At 42.2% G+C, this 27670-nt stretch overlaps 1 protein-coding gene across 1 annotated transcript in view; it reads left to right on the top strand.

Annotated features, from left to right (window-relative positions):
- Positions 1-2868, top strand: part of GMNC (geminin coiled-coil domain containing) — a gene marked incomplete at its 5' end in the record, with an annotated part of 3735 nt that extends 867 nt beyond the window's left edge. Inside the window, 2 exons of the mRNA XM_010169424.1 lie at positions 573-689; positions 2224-2868. Coding sequence (XP_010167726.1) covers positions 573-689; positions 2224-2868 — 762 coding nt within the window. The remainder of the gene's footprint in view (positions 1-572; positions 690-2223) is intronic.
- Between the last annotated feature and the right edge of the window lie 24802 nt (positions 2869-27670).

The raw sequence follows: 27670 nt of genomic DNA, 5'->3' as shown, positions 1-27670 counted from the left end.
AAATCAAAACTCTACCTGATCAGCCCTTAGAACCAGGGACTATCTCAGCTCTATGTGTACTGAGACTGGCACAGTAGGGTCCAGGGTTGAAGGGATCCCTGAGCACCAATGTGTTATCAAGAACGTCAGTTGCATCTTCCTTCTGCACTCTATCCCCATAAATTGGTAGCCTGCAGCTCCTCCTTCTCCTTTTCCCCACAAGCCAACTATAAGTGGGAATAAGAGTGCAAAGGGATGCTTCCTGCTGCTCTCAAGGAGGTCTGGCAGCTGCTGTCATGCCCATGGTAGTTTCTGGCTGTTCACAGGGCTACCTGTAATTCTTTTCTGTTATTATTCAGTGGTTACACTTTTTTTCCAGAGTAATCTCAAACACTCGCTAAAGAATAAAGGAAGTCAAAAGTGAAAACTGAACAGTCATGCCACTTAGATTTACAGAGACAAGAGGCTGGAGGGGATGGGTTGAGTTCACAAAGCAAACACTCAGATCATCAAATCCGAGCAGCCTGTACCATAGGGCAATTGCTATTAAGTTACAGAGTCAACATCTATTCATCAATATCTCTATTCCACAGCTCCAAGATACTTTGCTCCAGAAGGAAGAGGAACTTGCTAGGTTACATGAAGAAAATAATAACCTCCGTCAATACCTGAATTCTGCCCTGATTAAGTGTTTAGAAGAGAAAGCCAAGGTATTGTGTTCCAACCTGTTGTATAGACGTGTGCAGAAGAAATGGGTTGAATAGGTACATGCCATTAAAATATATGGAAGGTCTAAGAGCGTAGACAACCTTCAGTATGAGATCTATTTAACTCACAAAGCTGCCAAATTGCTGGTCTTGGATCTAAGGTGACAGTTTCCCCCAGGAATGACATCCTGTCAAGTTCTGACTGTGGAGACAGTATAGCCCATGGCATAACTAAGTTTAGTTTATAAGTAAGTTTAGTTTATAAGCAAGGTTAAATTATTCTAACGCTTTTTTCAGTGAAAAGTTCAAATTTGAACATATATTTCTTGAATGTGTCTGTTTTGTCAATTATCCATTTTGATAATGATTAATTTTTCCTTTTTTTGTTTTGGGTGCTTTCTGATTTGTTTTGTCATCTTCCAATTATACATTTTATTCATTTACATTACAATACTGTTTTTTTGTTTTTTGTTTTTTTTTCAAATTTATTAATTAAAAAGTTGTGTGGGTTTTTTTAAAGGTGAAATATAAAATGAAACACTTCAGGTTGGATGAAATGTTCTGTTAAACTGTGAAGGTTTTTTTTTTTTAATTAAATATTTTAATTATCTGTCTCTCATCCAAAAGAAAGTAAACATAATTGTTTCTTCTCAGCTTAAAAACATTTTTTACTAATCCAGCCTTGCCCATGAAGCTGGGCTATTAATTATTTGTTCAGCTCTGTGGATTGGGCACAAGGTAAAAAAGCTGGTGAAAACCATCAGACTTTCCATTTACATCCTATTCCAAGTTGACAGAGTGGCATGTCCCCCCTCCCATGTCAAGACCTAGCTCCTGGTAGTAGAAAAGGTCTCCTTCACTGGGCACAGCAGGGAGACACGGCCACCCCTCTCTGTCATGTGGAGGAGAGTCCAGTGTGAAACCATCATAGGAGGTGGCTGGGCAGTGGATTAATATAGTGAGGAGCTTCCTTGTTATTCCTGCCTTCCTTTGACTATCTCTGGATGCCTGAAAGGCCCTTATCCTGGGATAATGACAATTGAGGTGGATTAATGAGCTCAAAGCCACCCAGTCTGCTGCTCTGAGCACTCCCTGGCCAGGATCAGACCTGCCCCAGTATGACTTAGCTTTGCATCCTCCCTCTTTGTCAGGCTGCCACATTCCCCCCCATGCTCCACTCACCTGCCAAATGCTGCTGGCAGCAACAGCACAGAGGAGTGCCGTCCAGCCAGGTGGGAGCTCTCATTTCGCGCTGTACTCGGTGAGAATCCAGTCAAAGTACAGGCCTTATTGACGTTGTCAAATTCTTCTCTTTCAGGGACTGAGTTGTTGCAGAGACTATAAAGACACAAAATAGTCATATCCATATGTTTAAACTCAGATGGAAGAAAAAGTATCTTTTATAAGGACAGCAGTAACAACCTTGCCCAACTAAAATCTGAGATCAGAAACAGGTTGCTTCCAGGTAACTAGAAATTTTGATTTTATTCTTCACTCTCCACCTTTTTTTTTTTTTTTTTTTTTTTTTTTTGTCTAGAAACTGCTATCCTGCCATGGACAAAAAACCTGTGCTACTCTCAAAAGCCCCAAGAGGAGACTAAAAGAGGACCATTGCTTTGTTCCTCAAGAAACTCCTCATACTTCCAAAGCCAGAAGGAACCTCTTTAATGAATTCACTGCCTGTGAAGAACAAGCCAGCCCTACTGTGGACAGCTGGGTCTTGCAGACTTTAGGATTAAAAGATGTAAACACTATTGATGAAACTTCAGCTAACTACAGTGCCCTGTCCTCAGACCTTGGAAAAGACACGTACTGCTTGAGCCCTGGTGAAGCAATAGACTATGACCGCAGCGAAGGAGTGGCAGCACCGTACAGCTGCAGCCATGTGCCTCCAGCTCACAGCAGTACCCATCTCTGCAGTGAGGACTCTCCCTTCCTTCCTCAGTTCTCTTCAGCACCATCTGTCTCCTCATCAGTGCCAAGTGCTTCCTCCGTCCTAGCCTATGGATTGCCTTATTTGACTGGTGATTTTTCACCCAACAAAACAGAAGTGGCCTTCACAGCATCTCTAAGTCCTCACCGCAATGTGAGGACACACACCTTCCACCAAGGACAAGCCTTTGTGCGCAGGGATGATGATGGAGGATGGAGATTCACCTGGGTGCCCAAGCAAGCTGAGTAAGGCACCTGCATCAAGGGTCAGCTGTAGGGGATGTAGAAGGCAGAGATTTCATGTCCTGCTTGAGATAGGTTCAGGCATCAAAAATGAGCCCTTCTGGTCTCTGTTAAATGCTACTCTGTCACCCACCCACTCCTCCTTCCCTCCGAGTTTCACAGACGTGGTTCCAGATTGCACTTAGACAATTATCTGCCCCAGGCCAAAAGTATGTATCAGGTCCACTTCTCTTGTGCTGGTGTTGAGGTACCTACTTTTACTTGCTTCATTGTTTTTCTGTTGTGAGCTATTCCTTGTTAACTGGTAGTTTCCAGGCTGGAGTGCTTTCAGCTTTGATGATCACTCCCACATGCACAAAACTGGAAAGCATTTTGGGAATACAGTTTGGAAATAGCATCCGTCTCACAGCTGACAAAGGAGGCATAGGTTGGAAGCTGAGGATCAGCAGTTTCTAAGTAATTTGTGTCTCTCTTGGCTACACAGATTGCCTTGGATTGAGGCAACCATGGGTATTTCTTAATGTGCTACATGAGGCTGACCTACCTGCAGTCACATGGTGCTGTCATATGCATTGATGATGCCTCAAAATAAACAGGATTTGCTTCTATTGCCTGGAAGCTACTTAATTACAAGTGATGTAGCAAGTTCAGGGGATTTAAAGAGACTAATGTGTTTACTACACTGTGTTTTAAAGATATTTTATCCATCAGATAAAACAAGTTTGAAAAGTTTGAGCCCTGGAACAGGAATTATAATTGGAGATGTTGTAATGACACTGCCATCACCAGCCAGGGCCATGGCCCAATATATTTGTGGCAGAAGTTCTCTCACCTGTGGATAATGTACACTTGGAGCACTTCTTTCTTCTGCAAAGGATGCCTTCTCCTTGCCTGCAGCATCCCACTAGCCTTTTGATGGATTTTCTTCCATGTTTACCTGCCTGATGTTGGAAGCCCCTATAAAAAGGAGCCACTTCTGGGTTTATAAGCAATTTCTGTGGCTTCAGGAGGGCTTTTTTGCAACATAAAGACCTGCACTTGTGAAACTGGAGATTTTCTTTCTAAGGAACAACTTGTTGACCTCTTTGTCCTGATCTCTGAGAGCACACAGATATTTATATGCAGTCAACACTAGCCCAGAGTCAGGGCTGCTTCCTCCTCCTCCCCTAACCCCATGCTTCCTATGGGAAATGTTTCTCCTAGTTTGGGAGGCAGTATCCCTTAGGAGTTAGAATGAGTCTTGGGAACCACAGCCTTCAACACCAGCTCTTGCCTCTCTGTGTCTCTGTCAGGCAGTGGTGGGCTGAAGCTGTGATCATCACCACCTTCAGAATGCTTTAAAAATCTCTGGAGAGAAGGTGCTCTATCACCACACAGGACTTTTAGTAACACTGCTAACGATATGAAGCAAACTGACATGAAGTAAGCTTACCAGCAATTTTTTGTGTTACCTGTGTTTTCTGCTTTACAGTAGTTTGATGCCTAAGTATTGGAAATACAGTGATTTGGTTATTCTTGCTTTCAGAATAGTTCCAGTGACTTTAAGGAAGTACTTACATAAGTAAAAATAACCATATATGAGGATTTCCATCTCATGGCTTATTTTCCTATGGAAAACTGGATATTCTTATATTTTTAGAAGATAAAAATATCCTAAATAGCCTCTTGTGCCTTAGAATTGCAGTATTTGGGATTCTCCATCAGGTGCAGTAGTGATTTCCCAGAAGACTTTTAAACAAACAAAGTCTGTATTTCTGGATAGTTACTTTAAAGACATAGGGCAGACTTCTAGAATAGGCAATTTGAAAGCACATATTGTAGGCACTGAATTAAACAAGAATAAAAGAAAAACAACCCCCCCCCCCACACACACACACAAAAATATCCACAACAAACAATGCACATGGAATAAATACAAATATTTGTTTGGGCATTTTGTTGTAGTCAGTAAGAACATAGCCAGCTGATGAAAGCTAGTCAGACAAGACCACTGTTTCTACAGCACTTTTCTGCTTTTCAGTGAAAGCAGAAGAAAAATCCTGTCCTAAAATGAACTCATTTATTTTTCAAGGCATTTCTTTTCTATTAATCTCCTCCTGCCCTACTATATAAGGAAACATTGAAGAAAATACTCCTGTCTCTGAAGCTTTTATTAGTCCATGTGGTGGTGTATAAAATGCTTGACCTTAACATGAATATGTGATGGGAGACTCTGGTAAGTGTGGTGTGGGGGATGAACAACATGCAGCGAGTAAACAGTGTGGCCAGAGGATTGTACCCAAAGCAGCTGTAAAACATAAGCAGAGCAAGATCTATCTATGTTTTCTAACACTACTGAATGCTATTACTTAGCTATTTCAATGCTATGGAGTCAGCAGCAGAAATAAGTACATTTGTCCTGTCAGCAAATATTAAATCAATTTTTTTTCTCCAAAGAGAGAGAAAAGGCTTTCCACCTGTTTGACATTTCCTTTCCACATTCTTATAGCTCTGCATGAAGGAACTTCTGCAGAGAGACCAGCAAAAGTGTCAGATCTTTGGTACAATCTCAAGGTAGGGTTTCAAAAAGAATAAACTGATGCTTGAACCTTTGCCAGCCTTTTTTAAAGGGGTGACTGGCCCCTTGTCTCATAGAATATAAATTGTAGGTGCAAGTGAATAGCTCAATGAATAATTTACCTGAATGAAGCCCCTTCTTTTCCTGTGGGTTCCTGAGTTTTACTCAGCATGAAGATGTGAAATCCTGTGGCAGGGATTTCTGTCTGAGCCTGGCTTACTGGAGCTCATTTGGGCAGAGGATCCCATGGTGCTGCTTCTGTCAGCTGATGAGTTCTCCTGACTTGCACATGCAAACTTAACATTCTGGTTTAGACAACTGCCTGAGCAAAAGTCTCTGTGTTAATAATGCTGCTGATCATTGCAGTGGAAGGAGCACACTGGAAAGGAAACAGAAAAATCCCCAAAGCATTTTAGCAAATAACTAAGGGTGATTTATTTTTCCCTGACAGCATCATTTGAAGTAATATTTCCCAATTTATGAAGAACAACAGAAACAAGCTACTCTGGGCCTAACATCAACCCACAGCAAACAAGTCAGCCCCGAGAGGAATGAAATGCTTATGGATTTTGGTTTCCCTATAATACTCCTACTGAGTTCAGTGGCACAATTCTCATTGAGAACCGTCAGTCCCAGTGACAGAACCATTCCTTTGGATAAATGTTGCTCCTATTGCCAAAAGAAAGCCTTTACTCAGCATGCCTCACTCTAAACTGCCAGGTTCCTCTGAAAATCCTGCATTCATGCAGGTATAATAGATGTGGAAAAGGAATAAGAGATTGAAGACATCTTATGGCAAATTACTGTCAAATGGTGGGATATGGAGGACAGTTACTGACTGGGCTGGTGCTGGTTTGACATGTTGTTTTGACTTTGTGTCCCCGTGACTTCTTTTGGGCCTGAAAGCAGTAAAAGTGCATTAATGTGGTGCTATTCCAGCTTATTTGCTTTTACCTCTTGGTCGGGCTCATGAATTTAGGTGTAGGTTGGGACTGCAGCTGCAACACTGCTGCTTAACTTGATACTAGTGAGTCTGAGTCTAGCTCCTCAGCATGTAGGTGCACAGCGTGGATGTGCCATAGATTGAACTTGTAAAAACCAGCCGTAGAAGTGGAGCCTAACACACCATCTTTTTCTTCATGAGATACAATTCTGGAAATGCTTATTTACTTTTAATTACTGTCCAGCTTGCATAATGGTTCTTTGGCTTGCAAAGACATAGAAGAGAAGGTCTTACCTGTACAAAGCCTAGACTGGGCTTTGAGATGGGGGTTCAGTCATGGTTTGTGCCTGATGCTGCCTGTTTGTCCTTTTGTATCCATTCCCAGTGGATGAAACAGAGCCAAAGCCACCCTGCTACTCACAGAAGTGTGAGGTAAAGCCCAGGGAAGCCTGTGACTTGTTCCTATACCGCAGAGACAGCTAGAAATCGTTAGGAATGAAAGCGAAAAGTGGAAAAATATGCAGTTCCTCACACAGCTATCATAACTAGGTAGCCAGGAGATGGCAGAGATGAAGTTTCCACTTGGTACTGTACTTGTAACTTCAAAAACAAATCAGGCAGCTAGACTAGAGGAGCAACAGGCAGAAGTTTTTTGAATAGCCTCTAGTATTACACTTTGTTTCTGTTCTTTGGTTTCTATTGAATCTACCACTGGACCATTTCATAGCAATTTAACAAGAAAACATGAATCTTGCTACTGCAAACTGTGAGAAGTTCCCTCTTGCCAAGGATCAGCATCAGGCACATACACCTCTGGGATGTGGAAGTATGACTTGAATGGCCCAGAGAGGTTCTTTGGGCAGTGATGAACGTTACTGTCTGTAAATATCCATTTTGTATTAACATATTTGCTTTATTTTTTTATTTGAAGTTGGTTTGCTTTATTATGTGAATGTAACGTGCAGCTGCACACTTTAAAACAATCCGTGTTTTTAGAAAGATATGCTAATAGAAGTGGAAGTTAATTTAACATTTAATATGTTGACATTCATTTTTGTGATTGAAAAGGCCATGATTATATGAAAATGTCAATTTTACCAGTGTCATTAAGTTATGTCTAATAAAATTTAACGTTTAATTGATACAATTCTTTCTGCCCACTTCAGCTGTTGCTCACACTGCACAGCACTACACCTGCCACCTACACAGCTCTCCAGCAGACTGAAAGGGTGCTTGCAGGAAATAAAGATCAAGTGTCCACAGAAAGAGGTGCAACTTTGAATCATATAACAGAGGTAAAGATGTAACAGCCACAGGTATGCTCATTTTAGTCTGGGTTTGCACAGCATATTGCAGTGATCCATTATTGTTTTGACTCAGAAATAGATTCCATGCTCCAAAGTGACTAGGACAGAGGGAAGTATTATGCTTCTGTTATTTTTGCAGCAGCAGGCTCTATCACTTAATAAACTTCTACCTTCTTTCTTAGGCAGCTGAGCATCCTGATCTAGGGCAACCTGATTCATCATAGTAGTCCGAGTACTCCTGATTTTGACTCTGAAGTGATGAATTATAAAATGGCACTGAAGTGTAATGTAAAGAAACTGAAGATGAGAGACAAAAGCATGAGTCAAGTGTGAAAACCTCTATTTAGTCAGCTATACTTAACACAAAAAATAAACCTGTGTTATTTATTAGCTTCCACTTTATGATCATGGGCAGGTTTATTAGAAACCATGGACCAGCTGGAACCAGAGAGATCTATTCTTCATTGGAATGTGAGTTTATTTATTGTTTATGAAAAGATGCAAAGCGAGCCTTCCTTAATCTCTTTTGCCTGCCTCTAGAAGCCACAATAAGTCTATTAGATGATTCATAAACACTCTGGCTTGTTGCGAGGTAGCTGACATCTTGTCATAAATAGAGAGTAGTCTATAAATAATTTGTGGAATGAGCTATGATTCAACTAAAATGCCATCTCTCCAGTCATTTATCTGTTCCATTAGTTGTGCTTCACTGAATTGTTTCAAGGCTAAATATTTACATGCAGTGCAGCCCAAGGAAGTCTGTATCATAATGGTGCATAAACAACAGATTATAAAAACCAGTAGGGGCATGAAGATCTGGGAGGTCTGAGGTGCATATTTTCCCTGATTTAGTCAAAAATCCCACTCACAAAGTGTAGCTGTAATATTGATGTGGTTAGCTGAAGCTCCCAACAACTACCTCAGAAATTATAGTCTAAGAACATTCTCTAAATATTCATTTGCTAAACAACGTTTGCATTTATATCATCTTCCACCATCACATTATTCCCTCTTAATGATCACAGAACACAGGGCCAGGAATTGGGAGTGTGGGAGCTATGTGACATTTTTAGGGGCACAACACATGTCATTAGATGACCTGGGTTGCAGGAGAGGAATCCTACCCTCCAGCTGTGCAGACTGAAGGTCTAGCAGCACATGAGAGTGCCCAGATGTGCAGTCAGTATCCCAGCTCTGCAGATAGCATCCAGGCGGCTGAGTTGCACCCCCAGATGTGCAGCTGAGGGCTGTGGGTTCCCCACTCACGTGGCTGAGGTCCCAGCCGTGGCTGCAGTGTCGGGGTTCACCCCACAGCCCCGCTGCCCCCCGAGCGCCGGCTCGCGGCCCCGCCGCGCCTCCGGCCAAGGTGCTGAAACGACCTCGCCGCCCCCGCCCCGTCCCGCCAGCAGCTCTGCCCAGGGCGTGCGGGACCATAGGGGTGAGCGAGCGGCCCCCGGCAGAGACAGATCCCGCAACATCAGAGTCAGATGGTGTGCAATCTGCGCCAGCTCAGGCGGGAGGAACACCCCCGTCCTGTTACTAGCTGCTCGAAGGATCCTGTCACACACAGAATCACAGAATGGTTTGGGTTGGAAGGGACCTTAAACCAACCCCCCTGCCATGAACAGGGACACTTTGCACTAGACCAGGTTGCCCAAAGCCTCATCCAACCTGGCCTTGAACACACGACAACCTTTGGTTAGAAGAATGATCTTTCTCGAGGTAATTTCTGCCTGATGACATGACTGGCATTAAGAAACCAGGCAGAAGTACCGTCTTCACGGGGCTGCATCTTTGGTAAACCTAACTGACCCAGTTTCTGGGTACAAACATTGCTGAGCTCCTCTGCCCAGGCTGTGAGGTAGCTGGGTAACCAACAGGCAGGCTCATTTTCATGGCCAAGTATCACTGCACGTAGTAGAGAAGGAATCAGCTGGAAAGCTCCCTTACCAGTCTTATGAACTACACTTTATTTCATACACAGAAGGAAGATCAACTTAGTTCCAGCTAGAACATAGAAATCAAGAAATTCCTGCAATCTTTGAGAAGTAACATCACTTGTAATCTCTGAAGCATTGCATGTTTTATCAAGTAGCGAGATTCAGGTATTAAGCTACCAAAACATTTGTTACTAGAGAATTAAAATAATCTTTATTCTCTTCATGGTACAGGATTATGTAGACTACCCATACAGGAATATATGGGAAATTGTATTCAAAATCTTAACCACTCTGTAGCAAATTCTGTTCTCATTTCCACTGGCTAGGATCCCAGATAGCCTCTCTCTTTTCTAGAAGTTTTTTTCCAAGTCACACTATTATAAGTGAGACCTGAACTATATAAAGTGTTTCTCCACTCTTTTCCCAACAGTTACTCTGGAATTACATGACAGACAGCTACTAAAGTGATTTTCAGTAATCAAGAAATAGGAAATAGTAACTACCTTGCTGCTGCTCTCCTATTCTTTGCTCATTTAAACACATTTGAAATCCAGCAGCACAAAATTATTTATTTCAAACAATTGTCAAAAAAAAAATCTATGTAAATATAAATAGAAAGCTTCTATGCAAATTTCAATTTTAAGAAAAGTTGACACATCTTTTGGTTACAAAACCACACAGTTCCAAGACACAAGTAACTCCTCTTTTTAAGAAATACATACTCCTGGCTAGCCCTAGACAAAATCCTCTCCTGACAATAGCATAGCCCACGTCAGCTCAGTTACAAGTTCTGATTAGTACTATAAAACAAGTAAGACTTCAGCTCAGCAATAGTCACTCTCAGTGTGACTATAACTGTTGCATCTACTTTGAATTCCAGTTACCTCACTTGGACAGAGAATTAGACTGAACAAGTAGGAATGACAGGATCCCTTCTTGCTTCAGGAAACAGGGCTAATTTTGATTACCTATGGGTCATGAAATATTTAATGATACCTTTCTGCAAGTGAATGGAGAAGTCCTGATTTAATACTGGTAGGTATTGTTTAAACCTGCCAGCTTCAGTTCCCTTCAAAGATTGATATTAGCCTGATATTTTTTCTTGTCTTCTTACCTGAAGCCTGAAGCAAACAATACTGCTGTGTGAAAGATACCATGTTCTTCCACAACAATTGCTTAATTTAAACAAAAAGTATTTTTCTGAAATAAATGGGTTATTTTTGCAATCTATAAAAACTGAAGTAACCCACTGAAATCAGCATGAGTTAGTACTACCCCTGAGAACAAAATGGAGTTAAGAGCTTTAAGTTTCTTCTTACTAAAATACCTTTTATCAGAATGAAATATCATTATCTCAATGGCCCTGTGGCCATTTCAGAGGTGTATAAACATTTGCTACCTATCTGTTAGCCATTCAATTACTAAGATCTTGATACTGTGTAAATATTTAACTACAATGGAGGATATAAATCAGAGAAAGTGATTCTGTTTCATTCCACTGGCAGCAGTAAATCACAGGCTATTCAGACTTCTGGGCTACACCCAAAGAACCGACTGAGCTGTGGACACCAGCAGACATTATCTAAAATTTCTTGTAAAGCAAGTCCTAATTTAATTCAGAATTCACAGGGCAAAAACTAGCAGTAGATCACAACTCCAGAAACCAGGAGCACTTGCAGACATTTTTACTGTATCAGCCAAGAAGGGAGAAGCTATGAGTACACAACTTTTGGATGAGTTCTCCAGAAGATGTGACCAGAATACACAGAAGAGCTGGGAGAGCAGGTGTGATTGAGTGAGGCCCTGGATACTAATGACACAGGCAGCAGAGAAAAGGAGTAGCGAATGAATTCTGGTCTCATTCATTTTCTGGAATAGGCAATCAGATAGGTCTGAGTATAATTAGAGGCAGCAGCATGATGGGACAGAAGACCAGTCAGCTCTTTTGACCCAGGTTTGTGTGCTCTGTGCTGTAACTAAGATATTACATAGACTCAACAATCTTAAATGTCTTTTACAACCAAAATGATTCTATGGTAGGTCCAGGAGCCACCACAGCAGCAGGTGTTCTGTGTGCTGCTACTCCAGAGATGCAGCAATGTGCTCGTCATCACAACAGGGACATGACTTTTGTTGCATCTCACTCCCTAAACGCACTGCAATTTGACAGTCAAAGTCTCCAAGGGCATAGCTTTTTCTATGAGAGTAATAACTGCAAATTCATGCTCATGCTCAGGGTTCATGCTCAGCTTTAGCAACAGCCACCAGGGACTGGGTCACTGTCCCCATTCTCCAGTGACCTGCTCTGGCAATACTCTTTCTTTGGCTTTCTGATGTAAAAGTTTTGGTACCAGCCCTGGGGTCAGGGTGATTGGTCACACTTCCCCATTTCCAAGAGACAGCTAATGCTACTGCTGGCTGGTGTTCTCTGTCAGGACTTGTTTAGTCTTCATTTCTGCCTGTGACATCCTCTTTTGTGACATCAAAACACTTCAACTGAAGGAGAAATTAGTGTCACCCCAGTAGCTTACAGAGTCCTGCAGCAGTCTTGTAAAGGGACACCAAAGAACCAACAGATCAGCCATCTTCAAAAAAAGGAGCAGGAGTGGGATGCTCCTACCAGGAAAGGTGTGTCCAACCCTTCCAGCAACATATCACTGCCCTGAGGCACCTCACTCAGGGCCTCTGCTTATGCTTTGCTTTGGGGAAAAAAGCAGAGAAGAAAGCAAAGCTTGCTCACAAAGAGTGAGAAATGGGTTTATTTCCATCCTTTCATGGCTTGGGGTTTATCCTCCCTGCTTGCAAGATGTTTCATGTCGCCAGTGCCACCTGGTGGACCCCAGCTCTACAGGCCAGCTCCCATGGGGAGGAAGAGGAGGCTGCAGCCAAAGAGCCTCCTGGAACACTCAAAGCATTCTGCAAAAGAGCATGACTGCAGAGAAGGCAGGCATAGCCCCCCACTCACTTTTCTCAAAAATTTTTCCAAGCTGCATGGCCTCATCTGGGACTGCAGACAGTGGAAGTTAATCTGCCTCTGCAAGGGCTGATTAGAAAGAAAATACCCTTTGCCCACCCTCCTTTTCCACTTGGCCCACAGGCAGGTACAAGTTTAGCAAGTGGCTGTAAGCTCCAGTGCATACAAACAAGCCTTGTGCAGCATTATATTTTGGATCTCTCTACCCGCCTTCAGGCCTCCCCTGGCTAAAGTCAAAGAAACACTGAAGCATCCAAGTAAATCAGCCTATTGCATTTTCTCATCAGCTTAAAATGCTCTCTTTGATGCCAAAAAAATGACAATTCTCTGCAGAACGTTGTACTAAAGCTATTTCTTTTTGCCTTGCCTTCTTGAAAGGCATATTGGCATGGGAACATGTCTCCAGACTCTGAAGTCCAGTGCACTGTACTGAGGACACAAAATATATGCATTGCTCTAACAGAGTGCAAAGGGTGTCACAGCATGAATCTGCTCCACAAGCACTTGCCTCCTACCATAGTCATCCTAAAACATGTCAAATTAATTGCACCATAGCTGACAGCTGCTAAATAAAAGCCTGTCAGAAGACAGGAGCCCCAATGCGCTTGTGTGTTAACCACCTTGAGGGACAGAGCTGAATCCCATCAGCCACTCTGAGCAGGAGACCTTTAGGGCTGAGTGTGAGTGAGAGCAGCCAGAGCCCTGGGCTGGCAGCAGTGACTCAGCCCTCTTCTGTGGCTTGAGCAGAAGGGAAGTGCAGAGCGAGGAGAAGTTCCTAGGATGGCACAGCTGCTCCTTAGCACAGGATGCAGGTGATTATTAATAAATAAGCAAACACAGTATCCCCAACAGTCATGCTCTGCAACACTACACAGTCCTCTGTCCTGCATCTGAGCAGGTAAAACCTTCATAATTACTTCTGTCACTGGAAAAGCTCAGGCTGCCTACAATTAACTACAGCACTTCGCCCTGTTCTTCTCTTCCACAGCAACATGCACACACAGAGAGCAACAGGGAGGAGAGACACAGAAGCCCCAAAAACAAAGGGCGAGAAAAATGGCAACAGCCAACATTTGCCATAATCATTATTTGTAATATATTAGTTGAACAGGACAATCCCTCATGTAAAAAGCCAAAAGAGGATGAGCATCATCTCAGAGGAAGGAATTAATTGGTAAGTTGCATGGGAATAGTTCAGAAACATCTGTTTTACAGCAGTTGGGGGAAGTTTTAGAAGGATAGAACAGAAATAAAAATATAACCTTGTTCTGGTTGTTGGGTCCAAGTCAGGAGAGATAACATGCACAAAGGGAAGCAACAGACAGCTGGAGTAGAGGGGAGCAGTATTTATATGTATTTCTTTCTTATTGATTTAATTTTCGGCCCACTCTAGAATTGGCTGTTCATTTCAGCATGGATGCACTCAGCAGTTTGTGACATACTGTGCTGTTTTGCTCTGCCAGCTGTGTTGTGCCTGCCAACATTTGTTGAGAAATAACAGGAGGTCACACATGGTGTCAAAAAAAAATACCCCTGGCACAGTATATAGAAAAAGGCATTGTATTAGTGGCAATGAATTCAGACCTACTGATGGTGGAATTAATGAAATCTGTGGCTGGCACTCTCTTTGTATCCCAACGGAGCCTACAAGGAACAAAGCAAATGTACTGGCCACTAGCCCATAGGATCAGCAAACCATGCTTGTCCAAGGCAGCTGGAAGCCCATTGCCTTCCCTGGCAGGCCCTGAAGTAGAGAAGGGAATTGCAGTGCTTGCCCAAGACCTCTCCTTTCTGACTAAGGCAACAGGAAACCAAGAGACAGAGAAGCGGAGAGATAGGTAATGCTCATGGAGGAAAAAGGGCAATGAATGGTGAGGAGCATTTGAGGAGTATTTTACTTTGGCTTTCTGGGTTTCTTAAGCCCTTTTGGATCTAGCTACAAAGGAGGAAGATCTTTTTCCCTTCTGCCCTTATTTGCCCTGAAGACAAAGCCTATCTTCTGAGCACCAGTGTTCACTCATCAGTCTTTCTTCCTCTCTTGAGTGGTTTCCAGTCCCTTTTAGGAAACCCTCAGAGATACTTCTGTTGGCCTTTTTCTTTCCATTATCTTTATGTTAAGCAGGGACAACTTAGGATACATATATTGTAGATAAGGACAAAATTCCTCACAATAAAAGCAGTTGTTGCAGCAAGGACTCGAGTAGGTGATGCCCATCCTCAGAAATAGTTAGAGGGTGGTTGGACAAGGCCCTGAACATCCCAATTCAACTTTGAAGTTATTCCTGCTTTGAGATGGAAGCTGGACCAGAAAACCTCTTTCTGACTCAGATTTTTGGTATTTCAGTGATTCTAAATCCACATTTGATCAGCTATCTCTTCATGTGTTGTCTACCTGCAGGTAAAATCAGTCACTTACCTGCCTTGGACATCATTCTCTATAGCATGAGCCATCACTTTCCTTTTTCCCCTATAATATAGCATTATGGATTTTTATTTATAACATCACATTTTCTTCCTTCTGTCCAAATACATCTGGGAGCAGAATCCAGAATTTGCAGTTTTCTACTCTAACCCTTTCCCTAGGCATCTCAAAGGACGGCCTTTTTTGGTGGTTTCTCTATTAACCCCAGCTGCATGTTCATTCCCATTCAAAAAGACAATTCAAACCCTCTTGTTTTTTAAACTATAACTGGGTGCACCAAGTCAGACACATGCCAGGGTTAAATCTTCTAGAAGAAATAGCCACAGATCGAAAAGACTCAATTAATTCCTTTCTCCTAGGGCATCTTAATGTAATTCTTTCTTGTTTAATATGAGTGAAATAATTGTTTGCCTCTTGCTATCACCCATTAACACAGATCAGAGGCACCAGCTGCTTAGATTCCACTTAATACTTCCCAGTTGGTCACCTAACCATCAGTTGTAAACTCTCATGTGGGTGATCAGTCTCCCCATAGATAGAGGCTCTGGTGGAATCACTTTTGTACCAAAACTATGCTTAAGCTGAACAGAGAGGTAGACAGGGTGACAATAGTCAGTGGTTTATTGATGTTCAGCTGTTCCTCTATGGCCACACAGCTTGCAGCAGGGAAGCATTATTCATCAGCTCCAAGCAAGCCAGTTGTCTACAATTGGCAAAAGAAGAGGGATTTGCCAGATAGCACCAATGATTTGGTCCTGGGGTTGCAACAGCTTTTTGAAGATGGAGGAGGCAAACATAATGTGTGCTGATAAAGCCAACAAACTTGGGACCAAGGTCTTTTGTTTTCTTTCCTCTGATGCCAAGGAGAGGAGCGTGCCTGGGTCTGCACAGAGTGTTCCCATTGAACAATGTCAGACACACGCCAATTTGGAGATCTGCCAGTCCAGGGCCACCTCAGTGCACTCATGCTGCAAGGCAGAAGGAGCACACAAAGACCAGACCTAGGTTATCACAGTCTTCCCAGAGAAGGCCAAAGCGACCATTTGTCATCATTATGTTCATTCTCTATTCTTATTTCTGTGCTGCCTAGAAAATAAAGTAATGCTTACTAAGAAATAAAAGGAGGGAAAGAACAACTTGAATACCTGAGACTGGCTAAATTGATGGAGAAGGTGATGAATAACTAGCATGGCTGGCATAACTCCTGTTCTTCCTTTATGAATGTTGTACAACCTACTGCTTAAAACATCAAGGCCTTGATTTATTACTTGCCATGGTATAAAAAGGTTTTTATTGCTTGGCACCTCTCTTCAGTCAAAAAAAATTTAAGAGAGCATCCATTCATGATGCTCCTCTGTGTGTGCCTTGTACAGCTGAATCCCCACTCAACTTTCGCAGACTCAACTTCAAGCAATCCCAACAAGTGCCCTGCTAGACTGAGACTAATGTCAGCTTGGAGTCCCTGCGCCTACTGCCAAAACAGATTTTGCATGTGAAAGGCTGGAATGAGGTATATAAGGAGTAAAGAAGTAGAAACTAGAGAAAACCAGACAAAAAGAGTGAAAAAATTAGAAGATGAGAACTGATATTATCTTACCCTTCTAAGGCATTTTCCTATCAAAGAACCTTTGGGTGCTGCATTTTGCATTTGTCTCTGGTTTTACTCACTCATTTCCCTCCTCACTGTATCCTCAAATAAGCTAGGGAAGTAACAGCCCACTGGCACACAGCCTACAGCTAAAATGTGCCAACAAGGTCAAAGATCAGGGACAGTCCTTGTCTGCACAGAAGGACACAGGATCTTGAATACAGACATTAAAACACACAAGCCCTTAATTTTACATTCTTATCCAACTTTTATCCCCACTCTCACCACAGAGTTCTGTGGTGCCTGAGGGCAGGCAGGGATGATGGTCACCCTTGCCTCTGACACTGAGGGCCCAGGTATATGTACAAAATGTTCAGCTTCTGCCTTGCAACCATCATCCTGCTGGCTGAGCCCTCACCACAATCAATGATGGCGTGTTGGCTCCACAGTTCAGGTCTTGTAATCCTAGCACACACTGAGCAATCACTGAGTGACAGAATAATTCAAAAAAACCCAGGATTCAACCTGGAGTGACAGAGGAGAATGAACCTGTTCATGCTGCATCCTGCTATATGCCACTTGCAGTCAAACCCACCTAAGCATGAATCAGGATGTCAGAATTATGTTCTGTGAAAGAAACAAACCAACCAACTACTTAACCAAAGTTTTCCCACTGGTGACAATAGCCCCGCAGACTGTCCCTAAACAAAGCTGATTCACAGCTCCAGTAAATGACAAGAACAAGTAGAGAAAATGATGCACCCAGATACCTCCATGTATGCAGTTCCATAAAATGACAGGGTTGTGACCATCAGCCCATAGAGGAGATGGCAGTGCCAGGTTAATGCAAAACTAAGGAAAGACAGAGTGGGCAAGGGGCATTTGTGGAGCTATGTGCATTAATTGTGTTATCTTGGATCTGATCATTTACGCCAGCAGCCTTTGATTAGCTGCTTCCTTGTTGACACTAGGTCTGGTTGAGTTGTTAAAAGAACAGCAGAGGATACTGGAGATTCTTCATTATAATAGTTGAAATGAGTACAAACAAGGAAGCTAGACTAGACCCACTGGCACACAAATTGCCTTCAGTATGCACAACATACACCACAGATTTGTCCTCTTACCCTACAGGGAGAGCCTCAAACGCTGTCCTTCCCCAAAAAGGAGCTAGTCAACTTATGTAGGTAAGGAAGAACCAAAGAACAGTCTCAGCAAGGGTGTGAAATGGTGGAGTATGAGCTCCTAATCTCAAAAGACAGCTCTGATGCTAGCTTCTGACCTTCCCCCTTGGTGGCTCTACTTCTCTTCTACTGTCTGATCTCTTCAGTGTTCAGGCTGTCCAGGTTGTCTCCTACTGTCCATTCTCCACTGGAAACAGACCTCACTTTCTGGGGATCAGCAAAGGAGACTTGGGGAAGATTCCAAACATTTTATTTTTATTATCTTTTTTTCCTGTTTGAGGGGAAAGTTTGAAAGAACTGATAATTCACTCAGGTCAGAGGAATTCCTCAGTTTTAAGTTACTCCTCACTAGTAAAACCCATACAGTAAATCTATGTATAGGATACACACTGTTTGCAGTCAAGCATAGAAATACTAAAGGAGGAGAGAGATTTCCCCTTTTACCACTGTGAGTATGCCTCAGCCAACTCCACTCTGCTACTCCTGATGTATATTAGGAGCCAGTGTGATAAAAACAATAGCAAGAATTTAGTGGGAAACAGTTTTGAAGACTCACAGAATTTTCCCATCCTGTGTCAAGAATCAATGGCCTTCTAGACATGAGAGTAAAAACAAAAGAAATGCAGCACAATGTGATCTGGGGGTTACATCTAGTGATGAGTTGGAGCTGCCATGCCAGGCTCAGAGCCACAAAAGGACCACGCTCATGTCCCTGGGGCAAGTGATCAATAGGTCTCCCATGTATACAGCTCTTGAAGTATGACCACACAGCTCTGGTTCCATTTGTGCTGAGGAACCTCTGACAATGAAACTTCTGTTAAAACTACTACACTCCTACTGAATGTGAGGAACTTAAGAAATCAAAAGTTTCTAACAAATCCCCCTTGCGCTGTTAAAAACTCCCAGTAAACACGTGGGATGTCAGTCTGCTGAAGCCCTGATGGGGCATGTACACTGAGACCCCAGTGCTCAGGTGAAGTTTCACCTGTCAGGTCTTCCTAAGGTCCCTAAATCTCAGCTGCTGAACATTTCTGGGCTTTTCATCCACTGTGCAGTCCATGGAAACCAGCTATGAAAAAGTAATTCTAGGAAAATTGATTTTAAACTGCTGCTTACCTTCCCTACTACTGGATGTTCTCAGGCACACTGATAGCTCACCCACGTAGAGGTGAAGCTGCCTTTTTTAACTATTCAAAAAAAAAAAATCTGTTTGGAAGGCTTTGATATATAAACTGTGAGAAGCTTGAAGCATCACTGCACAATTCTTGGTAAAGAAATGAAGTATAAAGTTTAAAACCTCATTTCTCATTGCCATCTTCTGGTCAGAATGGTGTAGTATATTTTCTTGCTAAAACAAGCTGCAATATAGGGCACAGAAATGCAAGATAAGTCACAAGTGCAACTCTGGTTTGGCTGCAGTGATGTGACAGTGTGCAGGGAGAGTGTGAAAGCAGCTATCTGGGCTTCATCATCCGTGACAGCTGCTTAAAAAAAGTGGTTCCGTCAAAAATTATAAAATTGAAGGTATTTGAAAGCAAAGCTTACCGAAACCTCTCTTAAATGGCATTTATACTCCAAGTTCTTCCCCATACTTTAGTTATATTAAAATAGTTATCAATCATTTCAGCACCCTTATAATGATTAATATTAAAAAAAAAAAAATCATTCTTTACTTACAGTCTGATCTCTTCCAGACCAGTATCCTCAAGAAACTTTAATCTTTGGGGCTAAGCTAATACATGCTGAAAATCTATATTCAATGAACAATACTTGCATTAACACACCATATACTTCTGACCCCATATAAGCTTGGCATATATGCATTGCAAAGCTTTTGGTGATCTGATTGTATACCTGTTGCCTCAATATTCAGAGCTGCAGTGCCAGTCAACCTAGAAATTTATGTTTATGCACCAAATAGGCACAAATAGGAGAAGTTGCATATACTATCAACCTGACCCTGACACCTGGATGGGAAGTGGCTCTCTATCTCCTTGGTCCTTTCTGCTTTTAGAAAGTAAAGCTCCTTTATCTAAGCTGAGAACAATTTTCTCCACATCATTGTAGAAGAGCATTGCTCAAAATCATCTTTCCCAGTATTTTCCCATCTTGAATACAGCATCCCAAACAACTTCACCTGCAGCTCATTTAAACACACACAAAAATTCCTCCAGATTTCCAGAAAATGAGTCAGTTCACAGAGCTCTTGCCCTGCTCTCCCTGCAGTCTGGACGACAAAGGAAAAGTCTGGATGCCTTATACTTGCCTGCACCTTTGTTGGGGAGCACCTGCCCTGTGGCCATGAGTCACACCACAATAGGGAAGCAGTTGAATATTTACACACGTCACACCTCTTGAATCTATAATAATTTGGAAAATTTTTGGCCAATCCCCAAGCTCTGCTCCCTTTAGCCTTTAATTAAACAAGCTGGAGGGTTTAAATCTGATTTTAAAACAGAACAAGAAAAGAGCAGTGAACATAAATAAGTTTCATCAGAGAGAATAAAATATAGTAGGATGAAGGAGGAAAACCACAAACATCATAGCAGTAGGTGTTTGCAATAGCCAAGTTCACTGCTCCTCTTGCAGAAATACACCCGAGTCAAGGAGCGGGGCAGTGCCAGAGAGCAGCTCTGGGTGCACTGGGATGGTCTGTAAGTAGTGCCCAGGGCAGCACAACATGGGCATTTTGCTCACACTTTCCCAGACACATCTCACACTGCCCCATTTCCCCTGCACTCTCTGGAAATTATTCAAGAGCTTCCTTCCTCTGAAGGACCACCACATGCAGGCAATGAGGGCGCTGCTCATGCAGACCAAACCACTCTTCTTTAACCCCTCACTTCTGGATTTTTTTGCCTAGCAAACAAAGCACATTGATGCTGAAACAAGCGGAAGGCCAGATCTTCTCCAATCCCTGGGTTATTCATCATGTTATTGTGACAGTGCTGGTATCTTTGGTAGTCTCAGCCTGGCTGCTCTTTTCCCAATTCTTTTGGTAAACTGAATTGCAGACTGTTTCTCTTTACCTCTGGTTTGTAATAGCTTCAACATGCAACTTGTTTAAAACCAGGATTACGAGGTCTTTTACCGTGACATATTTTCAAAGGCTTTTTCATTTTCCGAGCCTTGGATTTGAGTTATATCCAATTGTATATTTCTGCTTTACAAGCAAGCAGCTTGATAAATCCCTACTCACTTTGGATTCCCTCTTAATTGTGTAAATTGTTTAGTAGACAAAGAAGTGGATTATCCAAATATATAGTTCTATTTGTTTATAGATTCTATTTTACTCAATAACCATTTTGGAATACGATTAGAGTGTTAAAGCCAGGTTGCATCCACAAACAGATTAGGTCTAGCTCTCTATAAATTTGTACACACATTAGTCTTCAGTTATACTTCTTGTGCACTAGTGTCCCTGCTTTTTTGGTTAAGTATTGGTATGCAAGTCCCATAAAACAAACAATTGTGATGAGTTCCACACTGTCAAAACTCACTTGTTCAGAAGATGAAAACATGCAGCAGTTCCTTCATGAGTACGTCAAGAAAAGGCCTTGTCCAGATTTGATTGAAAGCACCTTCACCTTCCAAGTGGATCTGATCTGTTACGGTTGATGCCACTGTTTAAGTCTCAGAGCCAGTATTACTGATTACAGCATTCAACCCACACACCTGAGCCATCACTGTAATACTCTTTAACATCTAGCAAAAGCTGGTATTAATTTTTTCATAAAATACATTTGACCTAAAATCACTTGCACTAGAGAAGGGACAGATCATATCTGCTGTTCTCCTTTTACAAGGTGTAAACCAATAAGCAGTGATAAAAAAACATGTCTGAAGAAACCAAGTAGCAGTGAGAAACCTAGCCAGGAGTTATTCAGGGTGTTTTTTCTACTTATTCCCTGGGCAAGTGAAGTGTTTTTTTTCCTGTTCAACTCTGTCATGGTGAGCTAGTTAATGGATCATTCACAATGAAAACATAATTAGCAACAATTAATAAAGGGGAAATGGCTTGCATAACAGCATACACAGGAGGACATCTTGCCAGGAGAGTGCTTATGAAACACCACTTATTGACACTAAATTATGACTATTTGCTACTTCCATTGTTGTATTTGCAGTTTTAGGCTCCAGTGCATAAGTTGTGTACAAAACTACTGTAAGACCAAATTCCAAGCACATATAAATAGGTCTAAAATTTTTGGATCTGTCCAACTAGTAACATTTTGCACCATCAGGTGCTACTGCATGTGTTAGGTCAAAAACCACATTCAGAACCAAAGAGCTGTGCCCTGCAGACAGCACTGGGTGCTGGCAAAATCACAGCACAAAACAGCAAGTTGAGGTCATTGAGATAAATCTAGTGGAACAGCTACAGCTTTGAGGAAGTCCAGGAGGCTCCTCTGAATTTATGCAAATAATCAACATTTACAGGAAGGAAAGGAATCACGCACAACGATTTAGGGTTTTCACCATGTCTCAGCAGCAGTCTAATCCTCATATTTGCACTTTGTGATTGCAGAGCATTTTACACTGAGGTTGTCAAGTGTACAACTCATGGACTGTAGAGGCTACTGAATGCATGCAGGTGGCCTGTACTAAGTGCCCATATGGTGCACCATTTCAACTTTCATATAGTAAAAAAGTTCAAGTTAAAAATAAGAATTAAGTGGGGAGTGGAGGGAAAGAAAAGCAGAAGTCAAGAGGAAGAGAAAACAGGAAGAAATTAGGAAAGGAAGAGAGAGGCAAGGCAGCAGCTCATAAAAGAAAGTGGCTTCCCTGACAAAACAGCTTGGCCAGACACTACAGATTTAGCTAGAAGGCTGTTTGATGCTGAATCAAAGACTGGGATCCCCTGGGATGCCTGTGCAAGCACTGCCTGAAGGAGCACACTGAACAGAGCTATGATCTCCACACGTGGACTGTTACCAAAGCCAACAGGCCACACTGCAAACCAGTATTCATCCCTCCCCCCTGAGGACTGCAGCCCTCAGCCTTCTTCTCTGATCTCAGAGCATTTTAACCAGCTTATTTTGAACACTCAAACATGAGGATTCAGATTCCAGTTGAGCAGAAGTGGTGCATGGATATTGCAGCTGAGGCAAGGGAGAGATGCTGGCACTGCAGCCTCTATTGTTTACACAGCAAAGACTCTGGTTTTGTCTCAAAACACAATAGCTTGATTTGAAGGATTTCTCCCCTGAAATAACTCATCTAAATCATATGACAAAACAGATTTTGAAACGAAAAATAGTTTTTCAAACCCCACAGCTCTCCTAAGAACAACTAGAAAATTGGCCAGCGTACCCTGCAATCACTTGGTTCTGTTCCTACCCCACCACCATATTTTGGAATGGAATTAATGCAAGTGCTAAAAACAACTTCAAAGAAGACATGAAGTCCACTTCTGCTGGGGTTTCTGGAGGGATGCTTGGTTGAGCTAGTTTGGAATTCTCATATATAGGTGTTGGCGTCAGAATGCCTTATAGCATTCATTACTCAAGCACAGTTCCTAATACTGGGAGGCTGTGATCAAGACCATGACAGCTTCACTCCTTTTTCCCACACCACTTGAGTTGCTCTTTCATCAGAGGAAGTTCTTTGTCCCTACATTTCTGATTGAGACTAGTAGCAAAAAACATATATACATGTACTTTTGCATATACACAAACATACAGTATTTGATCTTGCAAATGCTAATTCATTTGAACAGTGCCATTTACATCAATAGGAAAACATCTGTAATCAAGATATTTCAGAGTCAGATCTATGTATATTGCGGTTTTATAGACTATCTTTATTCTATTAAGAAGTGAAAAAGACGTTTGACAGTATGTGTAAAAAAATAGAACTGGAAGCCCCTTCTGCATGATAACTTATTGAGCACTATTTAAACAGCACAGGTACTTGTGCTATTACAAAAATACTATTACTTCATCTGCTTGCAAATCAAATTGATCTGAGGCTTTTCCTCAGGCGGAGGAGTAGTCAAGGAACAGATTTCCACATCAAAACCTAAATGCCAGAGCTGTCCATTTCCAGCTGCACCAGTGATACGTTACTAATGCTGAACAGCCTCAAAAGACTGTTGAGGGTTGCAGAGAAACTGTACAAGAAACATAGAAAACAAAATACACTGCTTTCTCTCCAAAACCAGGTAAGTTTCTAAGTCTGAGATTAAAACTGGAAGCTGCAAAGAAATACAAAGTCATTTAGGAAGCACATAATTGTCTCAGAGCTTGCTGCTAGAGAAGTGCCAGCTTGGAGCATAGAAGTGATGACATTTCAGTGCTGGCTACAGACAGCTCTTGAAACAGTGCTAATATTGCATGTGGTCAGGCCTGAGCCATGTCTGGTGAGATCATGCTCCTGCTGTCTCAGGTGCTCTACAAACCTTGCATCAAGGATGGTGGCTACCATGCCTACTACTACCAGCCTTTCCCAATATTAATTCACTGAATTAATTTTATTCTGAAATTATTTTTTTGGGCTCCAATTTGCTTCAAATTCACCAGCTCCCTTCACCCTCCCTGTGTGGGAAACCCTCCCTGTGTGGGAATCTGAAAATGGATTCCCAAAACCCACCTGGGAGTGAGTTTAACCTGTTACCAACATTAGTGGGTTCAACTTAGCCAGATAAGGGTTAGGTTTGAAAAATATTAATAGTAACAGTGAAGAGAGCAAGTTCCTCCTGAGCTAGTGAACAGTTCCAAGTATTTTCAATAAGCAGGACACATACTGTAGGTTAAACAATTCTCACAGAAGCAATCCTAGCTCTTTATTTCCAAGAGCAATCATGTCTCTATCTACCAACATACCTCACCCACCTTTACATACTGCCAGCCTCTCTGCCAGTGAGAGCAGCACCACCTTTAGAATAGGGGCTATTATTGGTGAATTCCAGCCCTCTCTGGTGCGTGAGCTTATGAAAAGCAAAACAAAGACGTCTAGAGCTTGGATATTACTCTAGTATTTACATTACAGCAACACCTGGAAATGTGACCAAGACCACACAAAGGTAGGTGCTCCATACGCACTAAAAAGACAGTCCTTGCCAAAAAGGAGTTTACAATCTTGGCATACTGTGGGGTCTTGGTTAAGCCTATTCATGTACTGCTGACATCTCCAAGGGTCACAGACCTGATCCTCCCTCTGCCAAGGCTGGCTTCAGTGAATGCAGAGTCCTATCAAGTCCCAGATTCCTGCACTGCACCTAGCTAAGGAGCATGTAGAGAAGGTAGTAGCCAAGAACAGGCTGCTGCAATAATTCCTTCTCAAAATCAGGTCTACATGGGGTGCAGGAGTGGTATTTGCCTTAACTCCCTTTTGTCACAATAGAGAGGAAACCTTGAAATTAAAGGCACATCTTTAATACACTTACCTACTTTGAAGACTGCCTGGACAATTCCATGGCTAAACAGTAGCTGCAAGAACTTCAGCTACTGCACAGAGGTCTTCTGCATCCAAGGCATCAAGCATATTTGCAAGAACAGGCCAACAGCACAGAGGCATCACCAGCCAGGACCCCACGCACAACACCTAAGCAGTACAGGCCATAGAAGGCAGCCAGATTCAGCTGAAAATCCAGAGCACTACAGAAACCCATGGTGATGAGACAGGCTTAAAGACAAACCAGGAAGCCAATCCACAGGTCAGATCCAGTGATGGCTACACAGGTCCACAGTGTCAAATCCAGGGTCAGGCCAGAAAATCAGTCTATGCATTGGGGTCTGGATGAATAGTGACCACTGCCAGGCAAGGGCACAGGCAAGCTGCAAACCAGCACCCTCCTACAGCATAACTCAAACCAGAGCACAAGGTCCTAGCCTGAGCTTAAATAGGATTCCTGGGCCAATGAGCAAGGACTGTGAGTGGAGGTCCCAGGTGAGGCTGATCAGGGCAATGAAAAGCTATTAGTGCCATCAGGACCCCAACCCCTGCATAGAAGCACCATTTTAAAGGCTGTGATTGCACATCTGTCAGCAATGCTATTAGCTACTAGAGGAAAGTGATGAAATTACTCTGGGATCCTTGAGAGATTCTGCAGCCTCCTGCTTGCTTGTTGTCCATCCCTTAGCATATTAATCCATCCTAGAGAGATGCTTATGCAGCTGTGGCTTAAACAAGTAAGTAGTTGCCTCTGTAAGACAAGTAGAAATATCCTTTCCAGTGATTTGAGTGGACTTTGAATCATCAAGTAACAGCACATCAGCACCTATTGTGCTGGGAGCCACAGAGACACAGTGTGCTGAAGAAATAATTTCCATTACTCATCCAGCTTCTGAGTTAAAGGTTTATTTTACCACTGCTTTCCTCTCAGATCCCTGGTTTCAGTAGTTACACCCTGTTGCCCATTAGACCCACCACCAGCACTGCTTCAGATGTCTCAGTTGGTGACATATGGGAAAACAGCTCTGATTAAATTTATTTCCAAATAATTTACCCAAAATTGTATATATTGTTCTGGTTGATTTCAGCTGGAACTTGTTAATACTTTTCAATGCACAATGAGATTAGAGGTCAGTATTCTGACTTGTTGATTAAGCGTCAAATGGAGATGCACTGGGTACAAAGGTCACTCCATCCACACTCCAGTTAGATAATGTTTGAGCAGTGAAATTTGAGTACAGGCTAAGGAAAGACAAGTTAGGTTTGAAACAAAAACAGTGCTCTTGATTCTGGAAATTAAAATAAATGTTTGAACCTGAGGGAAGAATCTTCATGATGGCACTGCCAGAGCAAAGCAAAATTGACTCTGCGAGCCAAGAAGAAATGTTCAGCAGCACCCTCAGCTTTTGAGGAATCTATTCCACAGGTCACCTTTCAGGTGGGACAGGACCTGTATCTCCACCAGCTTGATACACATAGAGGCAGCAATGATACATTGCTGGTGTGCTGGCACAGATATCTTAGTGCGTGTGTTTGTGTGTACACAACAATTCATATTTCCACGATATTCTGATTGTGCTCCCTCTTCCTCCAGTGAAACATCTCTCCCTGACATATCTCCAAAAAACTTAAAAAGTGAAAAAGGAGAAAGAAATACCTGGTACAGCAATCAAAAGCCATTTCATGTCAAAGATGCAGAGTAGAGTATAGACTTGGATTGCAGAAGATAATTTCCATTGTTTAATTTTTATTTTCTTAATAAAAGAATCACTGAAAATTTTTAGTCTGATGTTTCTTGTTTCTGCTTGGTAAAAGAGATTCTCTGCTCCTTCAATATACTCATATCACTATATCACTATATTTTTTAATGCTTTAAAGCCTGGGATGATGACTTTCACTTGACCTCCTATTTTACCAGCCAAAAAGCTGGTCTTTACCAGTCAGAACCCTGTTGCATTTAATGCAATATAAACAGTGAACACAATCCAAGAGCTATAAAAGCTAAAAGAGGTGAACTACAGAAATAAATGGCTTACAGAAGTCAGAAGGAAGGTGCTGTGCAGTGCATTTCCTATTGGTAAATGTGAGTGTGGCATCCAGCAGCCTGAGGGCTGACAGCTGAACTGCCCTCAGAGAGACTGATCCTATTTAATTGTATTTCTTTTGCTTGTTTTTTCTGTGTTCATCTTCCCAGGGCTTCTCCAGTGGGTGTCTTTTTGTTATGTGTAGAGAGCTCTTAACAGAGTAGGACTGAATTTCTCAGAGAGGCTCCAGCCTGCTTAACTAACTGCACCACCACGCTCATATCAGTACTGTCCACTCTTACTCATTAGCAAGAGAAAATACGGGGCAGAAATGCTGTGAAGGGCCTAGGTCAGAGAGGGAAAGTGATACTAGAAGCATTTGGAGAACAAGGATGTGGAAAATAGCCATGAACAATTTCCAGAAATGTCCCAGGAGATCATTCCCCTATTCAATGCCTCTCATTTCTGCCAGCCTATT

This window comes from Antrostomus carolinensis, unplaced genomic scaffold (genome assembly GCF_000700745.2).
Source record: "Antrostomus carolinensis isolate BGI_N321 unplaced genomic scaffold, ASM70074v2 scaffold13956, whole genome shotgun sequence".
Classification (NCBI taxonomy): Eukaryota; Metazoa; Chordata; class Aves; order Caprimulgiformes; family Caprimulgidae; genus Antrostomus; species Antrostomus carolinensis.
The sequence above is the reverse complement of the archived record's forward strand: the minus strand, read 5'-3'. Positions and strand labels throughout refer to the sequence as shown.